The sequence below is a fragment of the Natator depressus genome, chromosome 11 (genome assembly GCF_965152275.1).
Source record: "Natator depressus isolate rNatDep1 chromosome 11, rNatDep2.hap1, whole genome shotgun sequence".
Taxonomy (NCBI): domain Eukaryota; kingdom Metazoa; phylum Chordata; order Testudines; family Cheloniidae; genus Natator; species Natator depressus.
This window is the reverse complement of record NC_134244.1, coordinates 12,313,934-12,339,207: the sequence shown is the minus strand read 5'-3', so window position 1 is coordinate 12,339,207 and position 25,274 is coordinate 12,313,934. Positions and strand designations below refer to the sequence as shown.

Genomic DNA, 25,274 nt, shown 5'->3' with positions numbered 1-25,274 from the left:
GGAGACCAGAAGGGACAACCCCAGACCACACCCTATTACCGGGGGCCGCCCAAAGCCCCACCTACCTCCCAAAGAACCCTCCAGACCCCTTATCGTCCCACCACCCCGTTCTCCAGCAACCCTCCTCGCCCCAGTGACCCGTCAGCTGGACGATGTTTTAAATGTAACGAGCTGGGGCATGTAAAGGCCAACTGTCCCAAGAACCCCAACAGATTACAGTTCATTGCACCGGAATCGCACCAGAGGTCCACAGGCCCAGATACCTCCCAGATACCCTTGGAGCGGAGGGAAACTGTGAATGTGGGCGGGAAGAAGGTCACCGCGTGGAGGGACACCGGAGCACAAGTGTCAGCTATCCATGCTTCCTTAGTGGACCCCAATTTAATCAACCCAGAGATCCAAGTGACGATTCAACCCTTCAAGTCCAACTCTTTCGATTTGCCTACAGCCAAGTTGCCTGTCCAGTACAAGGGCTGGTCAGGAATGTGGACTTTTGCAGTCTATGATGATTATCCCATCCCCATGCTGCTGGGGGAAGACTTGGCCAATCATGTGAAGCAGGCCAAGAGGGTGGGAACGGTCACCCGCAGCCAGGCTAAACAAGCCGTGAGGCCTAGCTCTGTTCCGGAAACTTCTATCAGGACCCGGTCAGAGGTGATGGACCCGGACCGCAGGCCAATGTCTGCAACAGCAGTAGTGGATCCAGTCCCAGAGACCCAGACGGAACCAGTCCCAGAACCGGAACCAGCCGAACAACCAACACCAGACCCATTGTCAGCACTGAATCCAGTACTTGCAACCTCAACACCAGAGGGCCCCACCGACCCTGAACTGGCAGCAGCCGATAACCCGACACAAGAGGCTCAGCCGGAGCCTGAATCCCAACATAGTGCACCAGCGGAGAGCGGTTCACAGTCAACAGAAACAGCTCCATCCCCTATATCGCTTCCAGAGGGACCAAGCCTAGGTCCACAATCCAATGAGGAACTGATGTCTCCAGCATCAAGGGAACAGTTCCAGACCGAACAGGAAGCAGATGAAAGCCTCCAGAGAGCTTGGACGGCAGCACGGAGCAACCCACCGCCTCTCAGCTCTTCTAATCGATCCAGGTTTGTTGTAGAAAGAGGACTTTTATACAAGGAAACTCTTTCTGGTGGACACCAGGAAGACTGGCATCCTCAGAGACAGTTGGTAGTTCCAACTAAATACCGGGCCAAGCTCTTGAGCTTAGCCCATGATCACCCTAGTGGCCATGCTGGGGTGAACAGGACCAAAGACCGTTTGGGGGGGTCATTCCACTGGGAGGGGATGGGCAAGGATGTTTCTACCTATGTCCAGTCTTGTGAGGTGTGCCAAAGAGTGGGAAAACCCCAAGACCAGGTCAAAGCCCCTCTCCAGCCACTCCCCATCATTGAAGTTCCATTTCAGCGAGTAGCTGTGGATATTCTGGGTCCTTTTCCGAAAAAGACACCCAGAGGAAAGCAGTACATACTGACTTTCATGGATTTTGCCACCCGATGGCCGGAAGCAGTAGCTCTAAGCAACACCAGGGCTAAAAGTGTGTGCCAGGCACTAGCAGACATTTTTGCCAGGGTAGGTTGGCCCTCCGACATCCTCACAGATGCAGGGACTAATTTCCTGGCAGGAACTATGAAAAACCTTTGGGAAGCTCATGGGGTAAATCACTTGGTTGCCACTCCTTACCACCATCAAACAAATGGCATGGTGGAGAAGTTTAATGGAACTTTGGGGGCCATGATACGTAAATTCGTAAATGAGCACTCCAATGATTGGGACCTAGTGTTGCAGCAGTTGCTCTTTGCCTACAGAGCTGTACCACACCCCAGTTTAGGGTTTTCCCCATTTGAACTTGTATATGGCCGTGAGGTTAAGGGGCCATTGCAGTTGGTGAAGCAGCAATGGGAGGGATTTACACCTTCTCCAGGAACTAACATTCTGGACTTTGTAACCAACCTACAAAACACCCTCCAAACCTCTTTAGCCCTTGCTAAAGAAAACTTACAGGATGCTCAAAAAGAGCAAAAAGCCTGGTATGATAAACATGCCAGAGAGCGTTCCTTCAAAGTAGGGGACCAGGTCATGGTCTTAAAGGCGCTCCAGGCCCATAAAATGGAAGCATCGTGGGCAGGGCCATTCACGGTCCAGGAGCGCCTGGGAGCTGTTAATTATCTCATAGCATTCCCCACCTCCAACCGAAAGCCTAAGGTGTACCATATTAATTCTCTAAAGCCCTTTTATTCCAGAGAATTAAAGGTTTGTCAGTTTACAGCCCAGGGAGGAGACGACGCTGAGTGGCCTGAAGGTGTCTACTACGAAGGGAAATGTGCTGGTGGTGTGGAAGAGGTGAACCTCTCCATGACCCTTGGGCGTATGCAGCGACAGCAGATCCAGGAGCTGTGCACTAGCTAGGCGCCAACGTTCTCAGCCACCCCAGGACTGACTGAACGGGCATACCACTCCATTGACACAGGTAATGCTAGCCCAATTAGAGTCCAACCTTACCGAGTGTCTCCTCAAGCTAAAACTGCTATAGAACGGGAGATCCAGGATATGTTACAGATGGGTGTAATCCGCCCCTCTGAAAGTGCATGGGCATCTCCAGTGGTTCTAGTTCCCAAACCAGATGGGGAAATACGTTTTTGCGTGGACTACCGTAAGCTAAATGCTGTAACTCGCCCAGACAACTATCCAATGCCACGCACAGATGAACTATTAGAGAAACTGGGACGGGCCCAGTTCATCTCTACCTTGGACTTAACCAAGGGGTACTGGCAGGTACCGCTAGATGAGTCTGCCAAGGAAAGGTCAGCCTTCACCACACATCTCGGGCTGTATGAATTTAATGTACTCCCTTTCGGGCTGCAAAATGCACCCGCCACCTTCCAAAGACTTGTAGATGGTCTCCTAGCGGGATTAGGAGAATATGCAGTCGCCTACCTTGACGATGTGGCCATATTTTCGGATTCCTGGGCAGACCACCTGGAACATCTACAAAAAGTCCTTGAGCGCATAAGGGAGGCAGGACTAACTGTTAAGGCTAAGAAGTGTCAAATAGGCCTAAACAGAGTGACTTACCTTGGACACCAGGTGGGTCAAGGAACTATCAGCCCCCTACAGGCCAAAGTGGATGCTATCCAAAAGTGGCCTGTCCCAAAGTCAAAGAAACAGGTTCAATCCTTTTTAGGCTTGGCCGGTTATTACAGACTATTTGTACCGCACTACAGCCAAATCGCCGCCCCACTGACAGACCTAACCAAAAAGAAACAGCCAAATGCTGTGCAGTGGACCGAAAAGTGTCAGAAGGCCTTTAACAAGCTTAAAGCGACACTCATGTCTGACCCTGTACTAAGGGCCCCAGACTTTGACAAACCGTTCCTAGTAACCACAGATGCGTCCGAGCGTGGTGTGGGAGCAGTTTTAATGCAGAAAGGACCTGATCAAGAATTCCACCCTGTAGTGTTTCTCAGCAAAAAACTGTCTGAGAGGGAAAGCAACTGGTCAGTCACTGAAAAAGAATGTTACGCCATTGTCTACGCTCTGGAAAAGCTACGCCCATATGTTTGGGGACGGCGTTTCCACCTGCAAACCGACCATGCTGCACTGAAGTGGCTTCACACCGTCAAAGAAACTAACAAAAAACTTCTTCGGTGGAGTTTAGCTCTCCAAGATTTTGATTTCAACATCCAACACATCTCAGGAGCTTCTAACAAAGTGGCTGATGCACTCTCACGTGAAAGTTTCCCAGAATCAACTGGTTAAAATCGTCCTTGAGATGTGGAAAATATTGTTAGTCTTTATGTACTTGGTAGTATATTTAGAGATGCATGTGTCTTATTAACTCTGTTTTCCTAGAGCTCCAGGAAGAAATCCCAGCCAGTGTTTCACCCTAGCTGAGATTTGGGGGGCGTGTCATAAATAGAAAGGGAAGGGTAAACCCCTTTAAAATCCCTCCTGGCCAGAGGAAATCTCCTCTCACCTGTAAAGGGTTAAGAAGCTAAAGGTAACCTCGCTGGCACCTGACCAAAATGACCAATGAGGAGACAAGATACTTTCAAAAGCTGGGAGGAGGGAGAGAAACAAAGGGTTTGTGTGTCTGTCTATGTTTTGTCTTTGCCGGGGATAGACCAGGAATGAAGCCTTAGAACTTTTAGTAAGTAATCTAGCTAGGTATGTGTTAGATTGTGATTTCTTTAAATGGCTGAGAAAAGAATTGTGCTGAATAGAATAACTATTTCTGTCTGTGTATCTTTTTTGTAACTTAAGGTTTTTGCCTAGAGGGGTTCTCTATGTTTTGAATCTAATTACCCTGTAAGGTATTTACCATCCTGATTTTACAGGGGGGATTTCTTATTTCTAATTCTATTTTTATTAAAAGTCTTCTTGTAAGAAAACTGAATGCTTTTTCATTGTTCTCAGATCCAGGGGTTTGGGTCTGTGGTCACCTATGCAAATTGGTGAGGCTTTTTATCCAACATTTCCCAGGAAAGGGAGGGTGCAAGTGTTGGGAGGATTGTTCATTGTTCTTAAGATCCAAGGGTCTGGGTCTGTAGTCACCTAAGCAAATTGGTGAGGCTTTTTACCAAACCTTGTCCAGGAAGTAGGGTGCAAGGTTTTTGGGAAGTAATTTGGGGGGAAAGACGTGTCCAAACAGCTCTTCCCCAGTAACCAGTATTTGTTTGGTGGTGGTAGCGGCCAATCCAAGGACAAAAGGGTGGAATATTTTGTACCTTGGGGAAGTTTTGACCTAAGCTGGTAAAGATAAGCTTAGGAGGTTTTTCATGCAGGTCCCCACATCTGTACCCTAGAGTTCAGAGTGGGGGAGGAACCTTGACAAGTGGGTAAATAACTATTGAGATTTTTACGGTTGGACTAATAATTAAAAATGGGAATAATAAAGAAAACAGACAATTTATACAATCGCAAGGAGTACACAAACTACTATTTACAATATAAGGTATGATACATTTGTTTACACAGTGTGCCCGGAACGTATGTTCATGGTAGCTCAGTAGGTTAATAGTCATCAGGACAACTAGAGCAAACAGTATTAAAAGAGAAATAAAGTAACCACACGGGTTCTCTCACTTACACACTGAAAAAGTGGAAATAACACTTTACAGGGTATTTGTGAGAATTAATTAGCTCATGTTTATAAAGCACTTTGAATATGTAAAATGCTATCTAAATGTAAGTTATTGTTATGTTTCCTTGGGGTATTTCCATACCATTTTCATATGCCACGAAGGACCTATGTCTTTCATGTAATAATGGAACACAGAAATATCAGTGGAAACATACTAAACAATATATTGATTGACAAGATATGACATGACCGGTAGGGTTGCCAGGCATCCGGTTTTCGACCGGAATGCCTGGTCAATAAGGGACCTTGGCGGCTCTGGTCAGCCCTGCCGACTGGGCCGTTAAAAGTCCGGCTGGCGGTGCAGCTGAGGCCCGGGGCTAAGACAGGCTCCCTGCCTGCCCTGGCTCCATGCGGCTTCCAAAAGCGGCCACCAGGTCCCTGCAACCCCTAGGCACATGGGAGGCCATGGAGACTCCACGCATGCCCCTGCCCCAGTGCCGGCTTTGCAGCTCTCAGTGGCCAGGAACCATGACCAATGGGAGGTGCACGGGTGGCGCCTGCAGGCGCAAGGGCAGTGCGCAGAGCCTCCCTGGCCGCCCATGCGCTTAGGGGCTGCAGGGACCTGGCGGCTGCTTCCTGGGAGCCGTGGTAAGCGCCGCTGGGACCCTGCATCCCAGCCCCCTGCCGCAACCCAGAGTCCCCAACTGCACCCAAACTCCCTCCCAGAACCTGCACCCCGCACCTCCCCAAAACCCTGTCCCAGCCCTGAGCCCTATCCTGCACCCCAAACCCCTCATCCCTGCCCCCCAAGAACCCACCCCCCATCAGCCAGAGCCCTCACCCCCCCGCACCCTAACCCCCTGCCCCAGCCCAGAGTGCCCTCCTTCACGCCTCAACCCTGGCTCCACCCCAGAGCCCACATCCTCAGCCGGAGCCCACACCCCCCCCCACACTCCGAACCCCTTGGCCCCAGCCTGGAGCCCTCTCCCGCACCCCAAATCCCTCATTTCTGGCCCCACCCAGAGCCCACACCCCCAGCCCAGAGCCCATACCCTCCCCACACCCCAACCCCCTGTCCCAGCCCAGAGCCCTCTCCCACACCCGAAACCCCTCATCCCCAGTCCAACCCCAGAGCCCGCACCCCCAGCTGGAGTCCTCAACCCTCCCACACCCCAACCACCTGCCCCAGCCTGGTGAAAGTAAGTGAGGGTTGGGGAGAGCGAGCGATGGAGGGAGGAGGGATGGAGCGAGCGGGGGCAGGGCCTTGGAGAAGGGGCGGGGTAGGGGTGGGGCCTTGCGGTCTTCGGTTTTGTGCGATTAGAAAGTTGGCAACCCTAATGACCAGGTATCACAAATGAAATATCACATGATGAAATGTCCATACTAAAGTGACATCAGTTGAACATCATGTGACAAAGGTGTGACCCAATGCTGATGATGAAACCACAATGTGCAACTTCCATGGTGATATGCTGATGATAATAAGACATCCTGCAGCAAGATGTAACATGACCAGATGTCATCAACAAAGTGCTTGTGAAGAAAGAACACAAGGAAAGAAGGGAACAGTTTGTGAAGAAAGGATCTGATCCCTTCTTAACCTCTTTCTTGCTTTTTCATTCCCTTGCCAGTTTCTTGATATTCATCCTTGGTTAGGCTGCATCTGGTGCTTCTGTATGTGTAGCTTTTTTAATTGGTATCCTCGCCCATGGCAAAAGGATTTGCAAAGCCTAAACATCTGATGTTTTTCCAAGTTCTGCATGGACCACACTGATACAGCACAGTATAATCTCCTCTTGAGGCAAACGTGCCAATGACAGCTACACTTACATCAAGCATGTAGATCCCCAAGGACATATATATGCAATTCAGGGCCTAACCACCGCATCAGATGAAGGTGGCTTTACCGAGGAGTCCAATGTTCATGCTCTTTAGTTCTCCTGTTATCAGCATGAATTGCAAAAACATGGTCTCCTTTTAGCAATTTTTATTTTTAATTTGTCTGTAATTATGACTCTGAAGACAATTAACTGAGAGACTGCAAAGAGAAGAAAAAAATCAACACTCAGTTATACTGGTGTAAATCAGGAGAAATTCAATGGAAGTCAGTGGAGTTACCCCAGATTTACACCAGTGAAACAAAGTAGAATCTGGCACAGGAGGAGCTCCTAACAGCTGCAAGACCACGCACTGAACATTCAGTGATCTATACTGATGTGGGGGGGAGCCATGAAATTCCCATTCAAAACTGTTCTCTGGCTCATCGCATTCCATAACTTCTCCAACAGGGGATCTAGATATCCCTCTTCCTCTACACATTTCCCTGTGGCTTGATTTATCATTTGCTAAACATATATACACATTTACCCTGATCTGCAGCTTCAATACCTTTGTGTGCCTCTCCCCCACCCTACCCCCTGACTAGGAATTTCATAAATAAGTCACTTGTGACAACTCTGAATCACTTTGTGAAAACTTTTGAAGGATTAAACAAAGTGTTTTTGCCTTTCTGTTACCAAAGACTCTTTCTGAAGCCACCATCTTCTCAAACGATCATGTTCAGATTAGCCACTTTAAACTAGTTTTACGGAGTCTTATCAGGCACATGCATTTACAGGGGACTGGAACATGTTTTTGAGTGACAGGGATGAATTACAGGAGATTGCCAGTACGGCTTTAATGAAGACTACTGAATACAGAAACTGTCACAGATGTTGACAACGCATGCTACTGACTGTGCATACTACTGATAGAGCTGTATGCTCAGTCACAGATTCATAGATTCCAAGGCCAAAAGGGACCATTGTGACCATCTAGTCTGATCTCCTGTAGAACACAGGACAGAGAACTTCCCCAAAAATAATTCCTGGAGCAGGGCTTTCAGAAAAACATCCAATCTTGATTCAAAAATGGTCAGTGATGGAGAATCCACCACGACCCTTGATAAATTGTTTCAGTGGTTAATTATCTTCACTCTCAAAATGCACACTGTATTTCCAGTCTAAATTTGTCTAGCATCAACTTCCAGCCATTGGATCATGTTATACCTTTCTCTACTAGATTGAGGAACCCATTATTAAATGTGTTCCCCATGTAGATACTTATAGACTGTAATCAAGTCACCCCATAACCTTTTCTTTGTAAAGTTAAATAGATTGAGCTCTTTGAGTCTATCACAATATGGCATCCTTTCTCATTCTTTAATCATTCTTGTGGCTCTTCTCTGAATTCTCCCCAATTTATCAACATCCTGCTTGAATTGTGGGCAACAGAATGGGACACAGATTTCAAGTAGCAGTCAAATACAGAGGTAAAACAACCTCTCTACTCCTAGTTGAGATTCACCAGTTTATGTACCCCAGAATCACATCACCACCACAACCCCCAAATTGTCTTCAGAGTCTCTTCTTCCCAGGATAAAGTCCCTATTCTGTTAGTATTGCCTACATTCTTTGTTCCTAGTATGTCCTAAATTCTTTGTTCAGGGGGACTGGGAAAAGTTCTGTCCTCCTTACCTTGAGGGTACCAACAGAATGTACTATTTATATTCATTAAAAAGAGGAGTTTCTGTAGAATTTGCTGACTCATCAATGACTGCGTTAAAAAGCACTTTTTGTCTGGCATACGAAGGGTTAATTCACAGCAGGCATGCCAAATCAGAGGTGGGGTTGTAGATGCAATGAGTCTCTAAAGTTAATAAAAAGAAAAGGAGTACTTGTGGCACCATAGAGGCTAACAAATTTATTTGAGCATAAGCTTTTGTGAGCGACAGCTCACTTCATCGGATGCATTCAGTGGAAAATACAGCGGGGAGATTTATGTACATAGAGAACATGAAACAACGGGTGTTACCATACACACTGTAAGGAGAGTGATCACTTAAGGTGAGCTATTACCAGCAGGAGAGTGGGGGGGGGACCTTTTGTAGTGATAATCAAGGTGGGCCATTTCCTGCAGTTGACAAGAATGTCTGAGGAACAGTGGGGCGTGGGGGAGGGCTTTGTTGGGAGGAGTGAAGTGAAGAAACAGATTGACAGAGCCAGAAGAGTACCCAGAAGTCACCTACTACAGGACAGGCCCAACAATGAAAATAACAGAACGCCACTAGCCATCACCTTCAGCCCCCAACTAAAACCTCTCCAACGCATCATCAAGGATCTACAACCTGTCCTGAAGGACGACCCATCACTCCCCCAGATCTTGGGAGACAGGCCAGTCCTTGCTTACAGAGAGCCCCCCAACCTGAAGCAAATACTCACCAGCAACCACACATCACACAACAGAACCACTAACCCAGGAACCTATCCTTGCAACAAAGCCCGTTGCCAACTGTGCCCACATATCTATTCAGGGGACACCATCACAGGGCCTAATAACATCAGCCACACTATCAGAGGCTCGTTCACCTGCACATCCACCAATGTGATATATGCCATCATGTGCCAGCAATGCCCCTCTGCCATGTACATTGGTCAAACTGGACAGTCTCTAGGTAAAAGAATAAATGGATACAAATCAGATGTCAAGAATTATAACATTCATAAACCAGTCGGAGAACACTTCAGTCTCTCTGGTCAAGCGATTACAGACATGAAAGTTGCAATATTACAACAAAAAAACTTCAAATCCAGACTCCAGCGAGAGACTGCTGAATTGGAATTCATTTGCAAATTGGATACAATTAACTTAGGCTTGAATAGAGACTGGGAGTGGATGGGTCATTACACAAAATAAAACTATTTCCCCATGTTTATTCCCCCCCCCACACTGTTGCTCAGACATTCTTGTCAACTGCTGGAAATGGCCCACCTTGATTATCACTACAAAAGGTTCCCCCCCCCCCCCCCGCTGGTAATAGCTCACCTTAAGTGATCACTCTCCTTAGAGTGTGTATGGTAACACCCATTGTTTCATGTTCTCTGTGTATATAAATCACCCCACTGTATTTTCGACCGAATGCATCCGATGAAGTGAGCTGTAGCTCACGAAAGCTTATGCTCAAATAAATTTGTTAGTCTCTAAGGTGCCACAAGTACTCCTGTTCTTTTTGCGATTACAGACTAACACGGCTGCTACTCTGAAACCTGTCTAAAGTTAATAATGAACATGGTCAAAGCAGAGAAAAAACAAAACAAAACAACAAACAACAGATGACTGAAAGGAAAAGGAGGACTATGCAGTGTATATTGAGAATGTGTCATGTAACATAGGAATCCCTTGGCAAGTTCATGACAGATGAACAGACAAGTTATTTTTCTTTTACGTGGCTTTCTACATGCTAGATTTATTGAAATTTGGCCCATATGTTTGTGTTTACAATCATTTGGCTCTAGCTGATTTTTTTTTAAGAGATCACAGATGGCAGAATTTTTATTCAATAGGAGTCTGGCTGTATTTCAGATTCAGACTCTTCTGATGGAGTGTAGGATGTGCTGCCAGGATACCACAGCTCTCCCTTCCCGGCTCCTTAATCCTTTGTAAAATAATCTTATTTCTAGACATTAAATAAATTGGACCTCAGCACAGTCCTTGATGACCCTGCTCTCCTGCTTCCACAGCTTCAGAGCTTTGCTAACACTGCTAAGGTATGTGACAGGTTGGACCTACCAGCACAAAGGACTGGTGAGCACTTACGCTTCTGTCAAAATCATGGGCCAAATTCTGAAGTCAGTGGGAGTAGCAAGTGCATACCTAAGGGCAGGATTTGTCCCCATGAGTGATGGTTCATGATAATCAGCTGATGATGTATGATAGGCTGATCTCTTATGCATTTAGCTCACATGAAACTATATGCATATACGTATTTATTATTTGTATTGTGTTAGTAGTGTAGCCACACAGGCCCCACCTACCCAATCAAGAATGCTATCTCATTGTCCTAGGCTCTGTAGAAATGTATTTGAAGACATTTCTCCTGTTCTAACAATAGTAATGCATGTGCGTGGGTTTTTTTTCATTTTATATGTGTGTATGCATCTATGGTGGTGATATCCATGTGATAAATGTATTTACTCTGCACCTTTGACAGCTTCACCTGCTCTCTGCCCACTAATCCATTTTACAAGGACTACTAAAATTCCAAACATGCGAGCACCTTTATACAACTGCCATTTTTTAAAACTCAACCTGTCACAAAGGTCTCTCCTTTCCCCCCTCAAATGGAGAGTCTTCCTCTCACAAAATCCCCCGTCAAAAATTTCACAGACCCAGCACCCATAATATTCAGTACTGGACCAGGGGTTTATGTGTAAGGTCTGATATTTCACAACCCTGCAGAGAGGGCTGATATTTGAAAGTCAAATCTCCTAGGCAACCTTGAAAATATGAGCTGGGAGTTTTATACCGTTTGAAAAGGAAGATTCACAACTTTTCAACAAGACATGCAGCACTTGATTCTACCCCCGAAACGGCGCAAGATATTAGATATTGAAACAGTGAAATGTTTATGCATAAAAAGCTAATTTTGGCCATTCTTTGTTTGGTCATGCTTTGTTTGTGTTTCAATTATTTTTAAAATTTATCTGTATAGTGAATTGAGGTGGGAGGGGGCTAAAATGCCAGTGGACCAAAAATTAGATGAGGCTTCTTGGGTATATTGGTGAGCAGCTTTGTGTCTTCAAAAGGGCGGACCTTCCCAGAGATCTTAAAAGTTGTCAGTTAAGGGAGTCATTTCGTTGATTATCCTGAACATCACAGCACTCAAGCTAATGAGGTCTTGGGATGCATCAGGCGAGGTATTTCCAGTACAGATAAGGAGGTTTTAGTACCGTTATACAAGGTACTGGTGAGACCTCACCTGGAATACTGTGTGCAGTTCTGGTCTCTCATGTTTAAAAAGGATGAATTCAAACTGGAACAGGTACAAAGAAGGGCTACTAGGATGATCCGAGGAATGGAAAACCTGTCTTATGAAAGGAGACTCAAGGAGCTTGGCTTGTTTAGCCTAACTAAAAGAAGGTTGAGGGGAGATATGATTGCTCTCTATAAATATATCAGAGGGATAAATACTGGAGAGGGAGAGAAATTATTTAAGCTCAGTACCAATGTGGACATATTTCAGAGTAACAGCCGTGTTAGTCTGTATTCGTAAAAAGAAAAAAGAAAAGGAGTACTTGTGGCACCTTAGAGACTAACCAGTTTATCTGAGCATGAGCTTTCGTGAGCTACAGCTCACTTCATCGGATGCATAGCATATTGTATATAATGTCTTCTGCAGTTTCCACAATATGCTATGCATCCGATGAAGTGAGCTGTAGCTCACGAAAGCTCATGCTCAAATAAACTGGTTAGTCTCTAAGGTTCCACAAGTACTCCTTTTCTTTTTTCTTTTTACGAATGTGGACATAAGAACAAATGGATATAAACTGGTCATTGGGAAGTTCAGACTTGAAATTAGGTGAAGGTTTCTAACCATCAGAGGAGTGAAATTTTGGAATAGCCTTCCAAGGGAAGCAGTGGGGGCAAAAGACCTATCTGGCTTTAAGATTAAACTCAATAAGTTTATGGAGGAGATGGTATGATGGGATAACATGATTTTGGCAATTAACTGATCTTTAAATATTCATGGTAAATAGGCCCAATGGCATGTGATGGGATGTTAGATGGGGTGGGATCTGAGTTACTACAGAAAATTCTTTCCTGGGTATCTGGCTAGTGAATCTTGCCCATATGCTCAGGGTTCAGCTGATCGCCATATTTGGGGTCGGGAAGGAATTTTCCTCCAGGGCAGATTGGAAGAGGCCCTGGAGGTTTTTCGCCTTCCTCTGTAGCATGGGGCACAGGCCACTTGCTGGAGGATTCTCTGCTCCTTCAAGTCTTTAAACCAAGATTTGAGGACTTCAATAGTTCAGACACAGGTGAGAGGTTTTTCGCAGGAGTGGGTGGGTGAGATTCTGTGGCCTGTGTTGTGCAGGAGGTCAGACTAGATGATCATAATTGTCCCTTCTGACCTTAATATCTATGAATATCTATGAATTTGATGGGCATATTCTTCAAAATGACAATAGTAACAGTTAAATTTAAGCAATATATTATAAAGTATAGAAAAATAAACTGTGAAGTGGGTCAATTTAAGATGAACAACAGAATTAAACAGTGTCCCAGAAACAGTCATGTTTGCTCTGTGATTAACTTTGATTCATTGTCATCATCTGTTCTGTTTGTTAGAATCCACAGCAGGAGACCATAAACAAGCCAGCATTTAATTTAAAGATTCCCAAGGTCTCTACCACAATATGAAAGCCAATCTCTGTTAAAATTAAAGACCTAAAAGATCTAGATCCCCTAATTATGGCACTTGCCTGAAGCACAGTGAATTTAATTTCATAACCATAGCACTCTGTGTGTGTGTGTATATGTATTTTTAATGGTACAGATAGCAACTCCTATGGTTACGATTACCTGATGCTTTCCAGTAGAAGACCATGTTTTCAGTTGCTTATAACTTTGTCAAACTTAAACTGTTCAGGCTGACATTCTCCATAGCAGGTGTCTGCTTAAGCTGAAATTTGCAAGGAAGTTTCAGCTAAAACTGATCTGCAGTTTCTGAGAACGAGGTTAGGGGAAAAGAGGGTTATCATCTGGCTGGTATTTGACTGGCCTGGTCGGGTTTTCTATGGATTTGCCAGTTGCCCGAAAAATCATTTAATTTGCCAGGGTTTTTTTTTATGTGGGTCTAAAGTTTTGCATTATTATCACAATACACTGGGATATCTAATGTTAAAAGTTTCTATGTCCAGCTAAAGATGCTGCAGTGTTCCCACTTCTGCAGTTTACGCAATAACAGATCAAAACTGTTGAAAATATAGCAGCTGTCTGCCCACCAACACTCAAGTGCACCATGCGTGTGGGTGAGAGAGGGTTTGAGTCATGTGAGAGTGCGGAGATGTACAAGGCATATTAAATAATGGAAGATCAGAAAAATGGTGCAAGTGGATCCTACTATACTCTCCCCGCCCCCCCCCCCAAAAAAAAGCTAGCATCAGAAACTGCACATTCAGTGACAACTGGCTAAAGGAAACAGACTACAAAGACTGGCTGGCAGAATGGGCTGGCTGATAAAACAAACACCCTGTTTGCTATCAATGATATTATCAGTCTTATCTATATGTGTTTTCTCTCTTGGTACTATAAGTGGCTGTTGAAGCCGGGGCTGGGATGGTGAGAGTTGCAGAGTTGCCATGTGGTTGGGGTTGTGAAGGGCTTGACTTTTGGGGAGGGTGCTGCGTTTCTTGCATTTCAAAGGTGGTAACCCTAGGGGGAAAAAGTTGTTTTGCATATATTAAAAATATTTTTACAACTGTTTCCTTGAGAATATCTAGCACCTCTATGCTTTGGAGCAGGGACTTGATATTGGGAACGCTGTTCCCCGGAGCCAGAGAGGTGCCTTTAGCCATCCTTATGAAAATTTGTCCAGATTTTGTCAGGATATAAGCATCTGCAAAATTGCAGTTTGCACATGCTCAGTAGAGACTTGTTAGAGTTTGCAAGCGACATTTGCTCAAGATTCCATTTGTACTGAGCATGCTCCATCCCCGCACAGTTCCTATGTGCTGATCAGAGTGCGCATGCACCATTCATACAGACCAACTGAACATGCTCCATCCTGGGGATGCCAGGGCTGAGCAAGACTGTCCTTACATCCTTCGTACCTCCATGGTGGTGCTGGACACAGGACCTGAGAGCAGCAGGACAACCCCTCCTGTGCTCTCTGTGATTCCCTGCTGGCACCAAGGCAGTGTGTACAAGGAGGAAGCCTCCTGACTGGAATTCACAGAGAGGTGAGAAACGTGGGGGCAGGGGAAAGAGATGCAGGCTGGGGAGGAGGACTAGGGAAGAAGCTTGGGTGGGGATAGGAGCTCAGTGGGAGGAGGGACTGTGGTAGGAGCAAAGGTGGGCAGAAGATGGAGAGGAATAGGAATAAGGGGCAGGAGCAGGAGGAAGAGTGGAGAGGGTAGGAGCTGTGGAGGGAGGGGTCAAGAACTGGGGATGGGGCAGGAACAGAGAGAAGGGGGAAGATATAAGCAGGAGGGAAGGAAGGAGCAGGAGTCAGATGGGAAGGGGACAGGCAGGAGCCAGCATGTATAGCAGAAAGGTGGGGATACAGGCAGAACTTGGGAAGGGTCAGGAGCTGGGTATGGGAACCAGGGGCAGGAAGCAGGGGATGGAGGGGATAGGAGTAAGAGGGGACAAGGGGAAGATGTGGGGACAGAAGGCCAAGGCTGGCCCTTCTACCATTTAAAATGGCAGCTTTCTAAGAAACATATAAAAAGGCAGACAGTGAGACCTACTGCATAATAAATAAACAAACAAAAAGGTTTAAACAATCAAAAGACAGGCTTGAAGCCACAGCCCGGCCAGTTGGCTGCCAGTTTGGAGTCTGATGCTGAACTGAATGCAGGTGGCATGTGTTTAATCCCCAGAAAACTGGGAAGCTGCATATGCAGCCTTCTACGTTACAGAACTGTCACATTTAATGCAGCACCCACGTAGCTTAAATATGCCTACATCAGGTCGGGATTCCTTTGGGGTTTTATATCTGTCACTCCACTGCCAGCCAACATAAAGAACACCAAGGCAGTGCCCAAACTTATGTTTTGCTTAACCCTTCAATACACTGTGGAGTGTATGCTCACCTACATATGGACATTTTTAGACATCCAAATTAATGCTAACAGGTAGCCTTATGGCATGTCTACACTGCATCTGGGAGTCACTCTCCCAGCCTGGGTCCACACACGTGTTCTGGTAGGACTTGTGCTAGTTCTCTCAAAACAGGCGTGTAGTCAGTGCTTCAACGTTGCAGTTTGGACTGGAGCTTGGGCTGTTAAGACCATCCCCTGTCCCCCAGGCTTCAGAGCCTAGGCTCCAACCCAAGCTGTAACATCGACACAGTTATTTTTAGACTGCCAGCACAAGCCCCACTACCATAAGTCTATGGACCCAGGCCAGGTGATTTGCCCCCAGATGCACTTTAGATATGCCGTTTAAGCCCTGCCCATGAAGCCAAGAATGTAGTCAAGTGTGTGCCTGTGTCCACCCCCTACTGCTTAACTTCAGCAATTAATGAACAAAAACTGTTCTCAGGCTTGTCTTTATTCAGGCTGAAGACATAAATGCTGCTGGCACATAGCCACATGAGTTCCTGCAGGTCTAAACAAGGGGAGAAAACATCATGTGCTCTAAACAGAAAACAAAATCAGTAGAGAAAGACATAGCATTTATAAGTTGCTAAATTGGTATTTAATTATACAAGACCATTAAAAAAGTTACTAATTATACAGAGCTGTTGACAGTACCCCTTTATCTTTACATTTCTGATACAGGATATTGTCAACCCCAAGGATTCTAAAAGCTTGAGTCTGGCCTTAAAATCATGCAATTACCTTTAAAATCATTTGATTTAAAAATACTCAAATTTTATTTTATTTTTATTTGCCTTCTGGTTTTTGAGTCTTTAGGGTGCCCTTGGGTTGCATTTGCAACCTTTTCTCCAAAAGCATGAAGTCTAGAAACTTACTTATTTTTTAAATGAAAGCTGAGATTCTATTGAAATCACTTGAGTCCAGGAGCTGGAGCTTTATGAAAAATACCAAATATCACAGCCTTACAGTACGATCATGAAAATTGGAATTCATACCAAGTGACGGTGAAACCTACAGACAGACTTGACACAAAAACCTACACTAAGACACCGTCAAAGCTTGGGGAAATGACTCATGTACAAGTCTGAAGAATTCTTCTATCCTGAAAGCTCACTGGCAATCATTTCTAATTCTGCCCTGGCATATGGGTTATTGGATTTGATCCCCAAGGGAGCACTTTCAGGTCTTGGGATAAAGAATGTCTAGTAGTCTTTGGCCTAGCAGGCTTTGAAAGATATGTATGGTGATCTTAAATGATATTTAATGTATTACAATAGCGAGGCACACAGTATAAAGTTTTTGTGTGCCTGGAAATAGGATAAGATACGATAGCTACAGTACTTATGAATGATCAAGTGGGAGTGACTTGTGTAGTTCATCCTAAATTCATGGCACTGAAACATTTATACTGCACCAGAAAATCGTATTTTCAGTATATGCCATGTAGTCTTAGCAATGATTTTGAGAGTTTTTAAAATGTTTTATTGGTACTATTTTTCATACCCCTTCATCAGTAAAGAAAGCATCCTTAGTATAATGAGTCCAGGCCTCATAGGAGACCATGTGCAAGAAGCAGTGCTTGGAGTCTCCCCTTTCCAATGATGTAAAAAAGCGACTTCTAGCCTTGATAGGTCATAAGATATCTGTCCTTAAAACAGTCACTGATTCAGGGCTAAATATTGTCCTGTGTCTTCAGCCAGTGCAATTCAGGCAGTAGGGTTTCCACCTTTCTAATTGCTGGTAACCGGACCCCTGAGGCCCCTGCTCTGCCTTTTCCCTTAAGGCCCTGCCCCTTCTCCGCCTCCTCCCCTGAGGACCTGTTCCCATTGCTCACTCCTCTCCCCCCCATCGCTCATGGGATTGTCTCCATCTCCCTCCCCTGCCCTAGGCTCCCTCCCCCACCTCCAGGCTCCTAGCTGCAGCCTGACAAGGAGCCTGCCTGCTGGTAGGAGGCAACCCTAGCTGAGCAGGGGCTGGCGTGAGTTAATGACTCAGCACCTCACCCTGCCCAGTGGTAACCAGCCTTTTGGTGTCCGGTCAGTACATCTGACTGGACACTGCCAGGTCCCCTTTTTGACAGGACTTTCTGGTCAAAAACCAGGCACCTGGCAACCCTATCAGGTAGGGAACTGGGGGAAGAACAGGGAAGGAAGGATTTTTCTGGCAAGTTGATGGATTGATTGATTTACTTCTGAAATGGGAGTTGTTTGAAGCTGCTCAGATGTTGGGAATCTTAGAGTAGTCCCAGACAGAGATGGATTAATGGGCAGGGTGCACGTGAAGTGGTCACAGATGCATGATAAATGCAGTCAGTCATATGGTTCTAGAATTAATCATATACATGTTAGAGAGACTACCAAAGACACAAGTTAATCACAAGATGACAGTTGGAATACTTCCACAAAGACTGTGTCAGCAAGACTGACTTCCCACTACTGAACTCTCTTTAAACAGCTGTTTCAATGGATCCATTATCAAAAAATGAGAATTTGAGAAACTTAGATGAAAACTAGGTCTAAACCAAAGCTTCCTGCATTATTGCTAAGAAAACACTACCAGTGTGGGGGTGGTAGGTGACAACAAGGGGTGTGCAGTCAGAGGTGGTTATACTTCTGTATTGAAGCAGGCTATCTCAAGGTATGCAGGTGGCCCATTACAAGATGTGATCTACTTCTCTGATGGAGTGTCCTTGTTTGGTGAAAGTGGTTTTAAGTGTGTATCACAGACTTTCTCCTCAGAGCATATTCTGTGGTATCTGTGTGTCTGGCTGATAGGTCAGATGTGGAGTGATCGCTTTGTGAAGTGTTCACCCACAGGTGATATGGTGTTTTTGTCTTCAGTCTTTTTCCTGTGGGAGTTCATTCAAGAGCATGCTGATTGTCTGGTTTCACCCACATAGTTGTTACTGGGGCATTTAGAGCACTGGATGAGGTATACCACCCCACAATGGAACCCATATGGGATATCATCAAACAATAGAACCCATACTTGATGGGGACCCCATCGTGAAGGAAATCTTTCCTGAACCCCCACTTCTGGCTTTCAAACAACCCCCCAACGCTCCAAACTCATCATCAGAAGCAAGCTTCCCAAAGAACCAGAATGCACCAACGCAAACCCTGCCAAAACAACAGATGCAAAACCTGCACACAAATTTCCACTTCTACAATGATCAACACCCTCCACAACATGCCTTTCAAGAGCCACGGATCCTACACGTCTATCACAACATGTGGCATACCTTACCCAGTGCACTATATACCCCAATAGCAACTATCTAGGTGAAACCACTACGTTCTCAAATGAACTCACACAGGAAAATGATAAAAGAGAAAAACATCCATTCACCTGTGGGTGAACACTTCTCACAAAGTGACCACTCCATGTCTGACCTATCAGTCCTCATCCTCAAAGGAAACCTGCACAACACTTTCAAAAGATGAGCCTGAGAGCTTAAATTCATAACTCTGCTAGATATTGAAAATCATAGACTGAACAGAGACACTGGATTTATGGCTTATTACAACAATCTGTAACCCACTAACCCCTCTTTTAGCCCTATGACTTCAGATGTGCTAACGTGCCACAACACCTTAAATGGGCCCTTAGTATATTTGCTAACTACTAACGCTAAGGAATCGGTTCCACTTTGCATTTAGCTGTGAAGACCTGAAGAAGAGCTCTGTGTAGCTCAAAAGCTTGTCTTTCTCACCAACAGAAGTGAGAAAGATATTACTTTGCCCCCCTTGTCTCTCTAATATCCTGGGACCGACACAGCTACAACTACACTGCTTACACGTGTTTAATGTGTCAGACAAACAGCATAATCCCTGCCCTGAGGAGCCTACAGGCTAAAGGTGTGAATGGGCACAGTACAAAACAATACAAGGCACTGCAATGCAAACAACTGATCTGCAGTTAATCCTAGAGGGGTATGTTGGCATTGTAACTGGAATACTTCCTAGAAAAGAGCAGCAACAGAAATCAGGTGTCGACATGTTACTGCTGTCACTAAAAGATTTTCTGCCTTGAGATATGAGTCTGAACTTCTTCCCTAACTCAGTTAAAATCAATAAAGAGTTTTGCCTGATAAAACTGAGTGAAGGCTTTAGAATTGGACCCTAATGATTACAGCTTAGCTGGATTGGAAGACCAGCTAATGCACAGAAATATGCCATGTGTGGACCAACTCTGAAAAAGTGTCAAAAATAAATATAGGCTTACAGGTCTAGTTTGGGATGGATATTAGCTCAGGGGTTAAGAGCATGAGGCTTCTGGATTTGGTTCCAGACTGATCTGTGTGACCTGGGGTATTCACAAAGTGATTGTGGACTGGATTTCAGTTAGAGACCAATAAATCTCTATTTTCCTGTGAAGGAAGTCAGCTAACACAGAAATGGGCAAAGAATTTGAACACTACCATAGGGAAAGATGGCAAAGGAGTATAATTTCTTCACTTTTAAAGAGTTCAACCATCTATTTTACAGCCATACTGAAAAACATTTATGTTGGTTAATTCTCCACTTTTCAATAAAATTCAAGGTCCAAACAAAGGCAAGCCATGAGTCATTTTCACTTAGGTCAACCTATTTATACTATAAAAAGGCAACTCCAGACCCAAACATGTGCCTAGACTCTACTGGTTTAACATTTTGCCCTTCGCACAAGCTCACTTCTGGCATTCTTAATTTACTTCATTGTCTCTTCGGTGTTTGCTACATCTGGCAGATGAACACTGAAACCTCAGCAATTTCCTCACTAAACTCTCTTGGCAATAAGCATGCTGTTGGGGCCATGTGATTAATGCCAGTGCTTCTAATCTAAGATATGGAAACATGCTAGAGGAATGATGCAGGTAACGACAGGGGATGAAATTCAGTCCACCCACATATAGCCAAACTCTTTGGATTCATATAAGTAAAGTGTCAAAGGGCTGGGGAAGTGAAAGCTTCCCCTATGTAGCAGAGCTACTGTGCATCTCCCAACTCCTTGTGGCTGCTATGAACTGCAATAGCACCTGCAGTGGCTCTGCATCAATTGCAAAGGCTATCAAAGCCACTGGATTCCCATAAACATGGATCTATGGCTCCTTCCCCGGTCTGCTGTCACTGAAGCCTTTGAATCAGTTCCACATGGGTTTGCAAACCCCACGTGTGCTGTGAATAGTGCACATGCTGCACTCCAATCATGTCCCCCTGCACAGAAGCCAGGTAGAGTTTATGCGATACAGAGGTCCTAGCTCCATCCTCTCTGCATCAGGGGTGAACTTCACCCTGACAGAGATTCTGGGCTAGTTATGGATCTCAAACAGCTAGTTCAGATTTCACCCGCTGCTACCTTAAATTATGGACCAGATGCTGATCTCAAATACAGCGGGGCTGAAGCCGGTGGTGCCCCCCCCAACCTGGAAGCAGCATGGTGCTGAAGCCGATGGCCCCCCGCCCCAGCCAGGAGTGACACGGGGCAGAAGCCGGCGGCCCCCCCTCCAAGCTGGGAGCAGCGTGGGGCTGAAGCCGGCACCCCCTTCCTCAAGCTGGGAGCGGTGCAGGGCTGAAGCTGTTGCGCTCCCCACCCAAGCTGGGAGCAGCGCGGGGCTGATGCCAGCACCCCCTCAAGCCTCTGAAGCCAGGAGCAGCATGGGGCTGAAACCGGTAAAGCCAGGAGCCCCAGCACCCACCCCGAAGCTGGGAGACACCCCTGCCTGTACACAGCCCCTAGCTACCCCCTGCCTGCACCCTGAGCTACCCCCCTCCCTGCACCCGGAGCTACCCCTTGCCCGCACACAGCCCTGCTACCCACCTCCTTGCACCCTGAGCTACCCCCCTGCACACACACAGCCCCTAGCTGTCCCCTCCCTGCACCTTGAGCGGTTTTCAAACTGTTTGAACTGAATTCCCCCTTCGAGTTATAATTTTTCGTTGCATCCCCCCACAGCCCAGACAGGCTGGGTGGCCTCCGGAGTGAGTCAGCGGTGGCGGTGGGGCTCCCTCCCTGGACCCTGCTGTGCAGAGCTGGGCTGGCTCAAGCCCTGCCAGCTCTTGCCCTGCCCCCAAATAGAAGTAAAACTATGCCCATGCCCAAGAGTCCGCCCCGGCCCAGAACTCTGAATTCCCATCTCCTGCCCCCGCGGGCTCTGGTGTTTTTATGGCATGCTGAGGGGCGCCTCAGCAAGAAAAAGGTTGAGAACCCCTGGCTTAAAATGCCAATGGCTTCTTGAAGCCCTCTCTACACTAGCATTGTAAGCTACCATCTGTGGAGCTGAACCAGTGCTAGCAACAATAGGAATTTTTTATAAATAATTTCTAGTGCAGACATAACCAATGAAGTTACACATGATGTACACCAGTGTAACTGAGATGAGAATCTGACTCTATATTGGACACTAGAGCAATAACTTGGTCTGAGAATTATGGTCCCAATTCAGCAAGGCACTTAAGCACATACTTAACCTGAAGCACATGAATGCTGATGTTAAAAGGACTTACCATGTGCTTAGATTTAGACTCTTTTTTAAGTACCTTGCAGAATCAGGACCTGTATGTGCAACTTTGCGCACTCTACTCTTCCAACAGCTGAAAGTTCATTACTGTATCTCCAAGGCTTAACAAAAGTGAGACATATACTGCAAATCATTAATACTTTCTCGGAGGCTACCTCTGTCATCATAAGACTTTTGTTTATGGACGTTCCCCCACTTTGCTGAAGCCTATTATAGAGGACTTGTTTGTAGTATGCAATTCAACTAATACAGGCAAAGCCTTCAGCTAATAAGAGCATCTCTATGGATCAAGTATGCTGTTGCAAACTGATGCTACAGTGCATGAAAACAATGGTTCTGACTAATTCCATCTCCCTCAGAAGAAAGCCTAGCTTTAAAAGTCACTCATCGCCTTTGGTCTACAGAAAAATGTGAGGTATGCTTTAATTACGTCCCCAGGGGCCTCCTATTTGATGTCTTGTCCACTGTATCTCGGTCGAGACAGCCTTATCTTTGAATGTTTTTCACTTACACTGAACAGCATGTATTCAGGTTTTCACTTAGTCATCAAAACCTCATGTGTACGCATGCTTGTGAGGCCTTATGGTTAATTTGGAAAACAAAAATCAGCTTCATTAACCAGTTTAATTTTTCTAGACACACTTACTAATAATGGCTGTGTTATTTTTTCTAGAAACAGTAACAGCGGTTACATTAATTAATGCTACATTAAAACAGAATTCCTCAAGGAGTACATATTGCACTGCAGACATGTTTATGTCTAATGAGTTTATCCTAATTGATGTTCCTGGACCTCAAACGTATATGACTGGCCACTTATTTTACAGTGTCACCTTTTAATTGTGAATTAACCTCTGTTTGGTCTGTTTTTGCTATAATGTCTCACTATGCTATTGTTCCATATCATGCATAAAAATGTCTTAAGCACATTTCTCCTCTTTACTGCAGTTAGGTCCCAAGCATCCAAATCAAATAAGGCAGGAATTTGGCATATGCCCTGTGCAATAAATGCATCCTGTTTGTGTCCTCTGAGTTTTCACTTTGTACATTGAGTCAGTCTGTTGCATCATTCTGCAATATAGAGAAACTCTATCACGTGCATCTTACCTCTTTGGTGTGAGTGTGGAAGGAGACAGACATGTCCAAGAGAAGTTTCCTCTGTTCCACTCTCCGGACAAAGTCCTGAATCCGCACTTCCAGATGCCGGGCTGCTTTGTAGATCTCTTCAGGATCACATTCCCCAGTCTGAGCCAACTGCTCTGCAGCCTCTAAAAGCTTGTCTGCATTTGTGTATGTATTCTACCAGAAAAGAAAGCAAGGAACAGAGTATGAGTAATATAACTGTGGCAAATAAACTACTGAAACAAGCTGCTTGCAGTTTCAAAGGCATGAAAGCGAGTGATAATCAGAGTTGTAAAACAATGGTAATAATTCCTATCGGTGCTGCCATCTGTGAGAGGAGCAAGTATTAACCCACATAGACTAATCCCTGAATAGACATGAAATAATTTCTTGTTTGAAACGCACACCACTACAGCGCTAGCTAGCCTGACAGATAAGTATAACTGTGTACTTGTTTTTTCCAGAATTCTGGAATTTCTCAAAGATACAGTAATGAAGCAACTGGAGTTAACCACTTCAGAGGCAGAAGTTGTCTCACGCAACACTTGGCAGCACACTGGTTAGGAAGGACTGCTAATGGCGATCATATTGCAGCATGTAATCATATTAGCCCGAAATATCTCATCCGCAAGAAATGTATGCATTTCGGTGGCTTTTGTGTGGTAAGTTGGGAGAAATCCAAGTGTGAGATTTTGTCTTCAAGTTGCTTCTATGTTTGCTCTTATCTGTTGAACACTTGATTTATAAGGAGACAATCACTCCTACTGTGGGCTGGCTAATCAAACGATGTGAAATGCTTATGAATGACACCATCCCCAGTATGTCTGAGGTACCTACCTGGCCCTTATCACTATAGTAGCTATGCACCTCACAATTATTTAATGTATTTATCCTCACAACACCCCTGTGAGGCAAGGAAGTGCTATTATCCCCATTTTACAGATGGGAAACGGAGGCACACAGTGACAAAGTGACTTGCCCAAGGAAATCTGTAGCAGAGCAGGCATTGAACCCAGGTCTCCCAAGTCATAATCTAGTACCCTAATCATTGGGCCATCCTTCCTCTCCTCCTTTCCATTCCATCCGTGGAAAACTCTGTTATACTAATATACAAAGAGTATGTCCCATGCAATAGAAATGTGTATAGACAGCACAGACCATTAATTCCAAAATAGAGAGTTATACAGTCAGTTTGATGGATTATTTATTGTTAAGATTATTATTTGTGTAGGTCTAGATTGTGCAACCAGTGCTCACAGTGATGGGCACTTACTTTCCCCAAGTAGTCCCACTGAAATCAATAACCCATAGTGACCAAAGCTCAGTACCAATGTGGACACAAGAACAAATGGATATAAATTGGTCATCACGAAGTTTAGACTTGAAATTAGACGAAGGTTTCTAACCATCAGAGCAGTGAAGTTTTGGAATAGCCTTCCAAGGGAAGCAGTGGGGGCAAAAGACCTATCTGGCTTTAAGATTAAACTCAATAAGTTTATGGAGGAGACGGTATGATGGGATAACATGATTTTGGCAATTAATTGATCTTTAAATATACATGGTAAATAGGCCCAGTGGCCTGTGATGGGTTATGTTAGATGGGGTGGGATCTGAGTTACTACAGAAAATTCTTTCCTGGGTATCTGGCTAGTGAATCTTGCCCATATGCTCAGGGTTCAGCTGATCACCATATTTGGGGTCGGGAAGGAATTTTCCTCCAGGGCAGATTGGAAGAGGCCCTGGAGGTTTTTCGCCTTCCTCTGTAGCATGGGGCACGGGTCACTTGCTGGAGGATTCTCTGCTCCTTCAAGTCTTTAAACCATAATTTGAGGACTTCAATAGCTCAGACATAGGTGAGAGGTTTATCGCAGGAGTGGGTGGGTGAGATTCTGTGGCCTGCTTTGTG

General features: G+C 45.2%; 1 protein-coding gene across 6 annotated transcripts in view; it reads right to left on the bottom strand.

Annotated features, from left to right (window-relative positions):
• The window catches only part of KALRN (kalirin RhoGEF kinase), a 766,757-nt gene that overhangs the window by 281,970 nt on the left and 459,513 nt on the right, over positions 1–25,274 (bottom strand). For all 6 annotated transcript variants that reach the window (XM_074967163.1, XM_074967166.1, XM_074967164.1 and 3 more), the window contains exon 11: positions 23,354–23,545. In XM_074967163.1, coding sequence (XP_074823264.1) covers positions 23,354–23,545 — 192 coding nt within the window. The remainder of the gene's footprint in view (positions 1–23,353; positions 23,546–25,274) is intronic.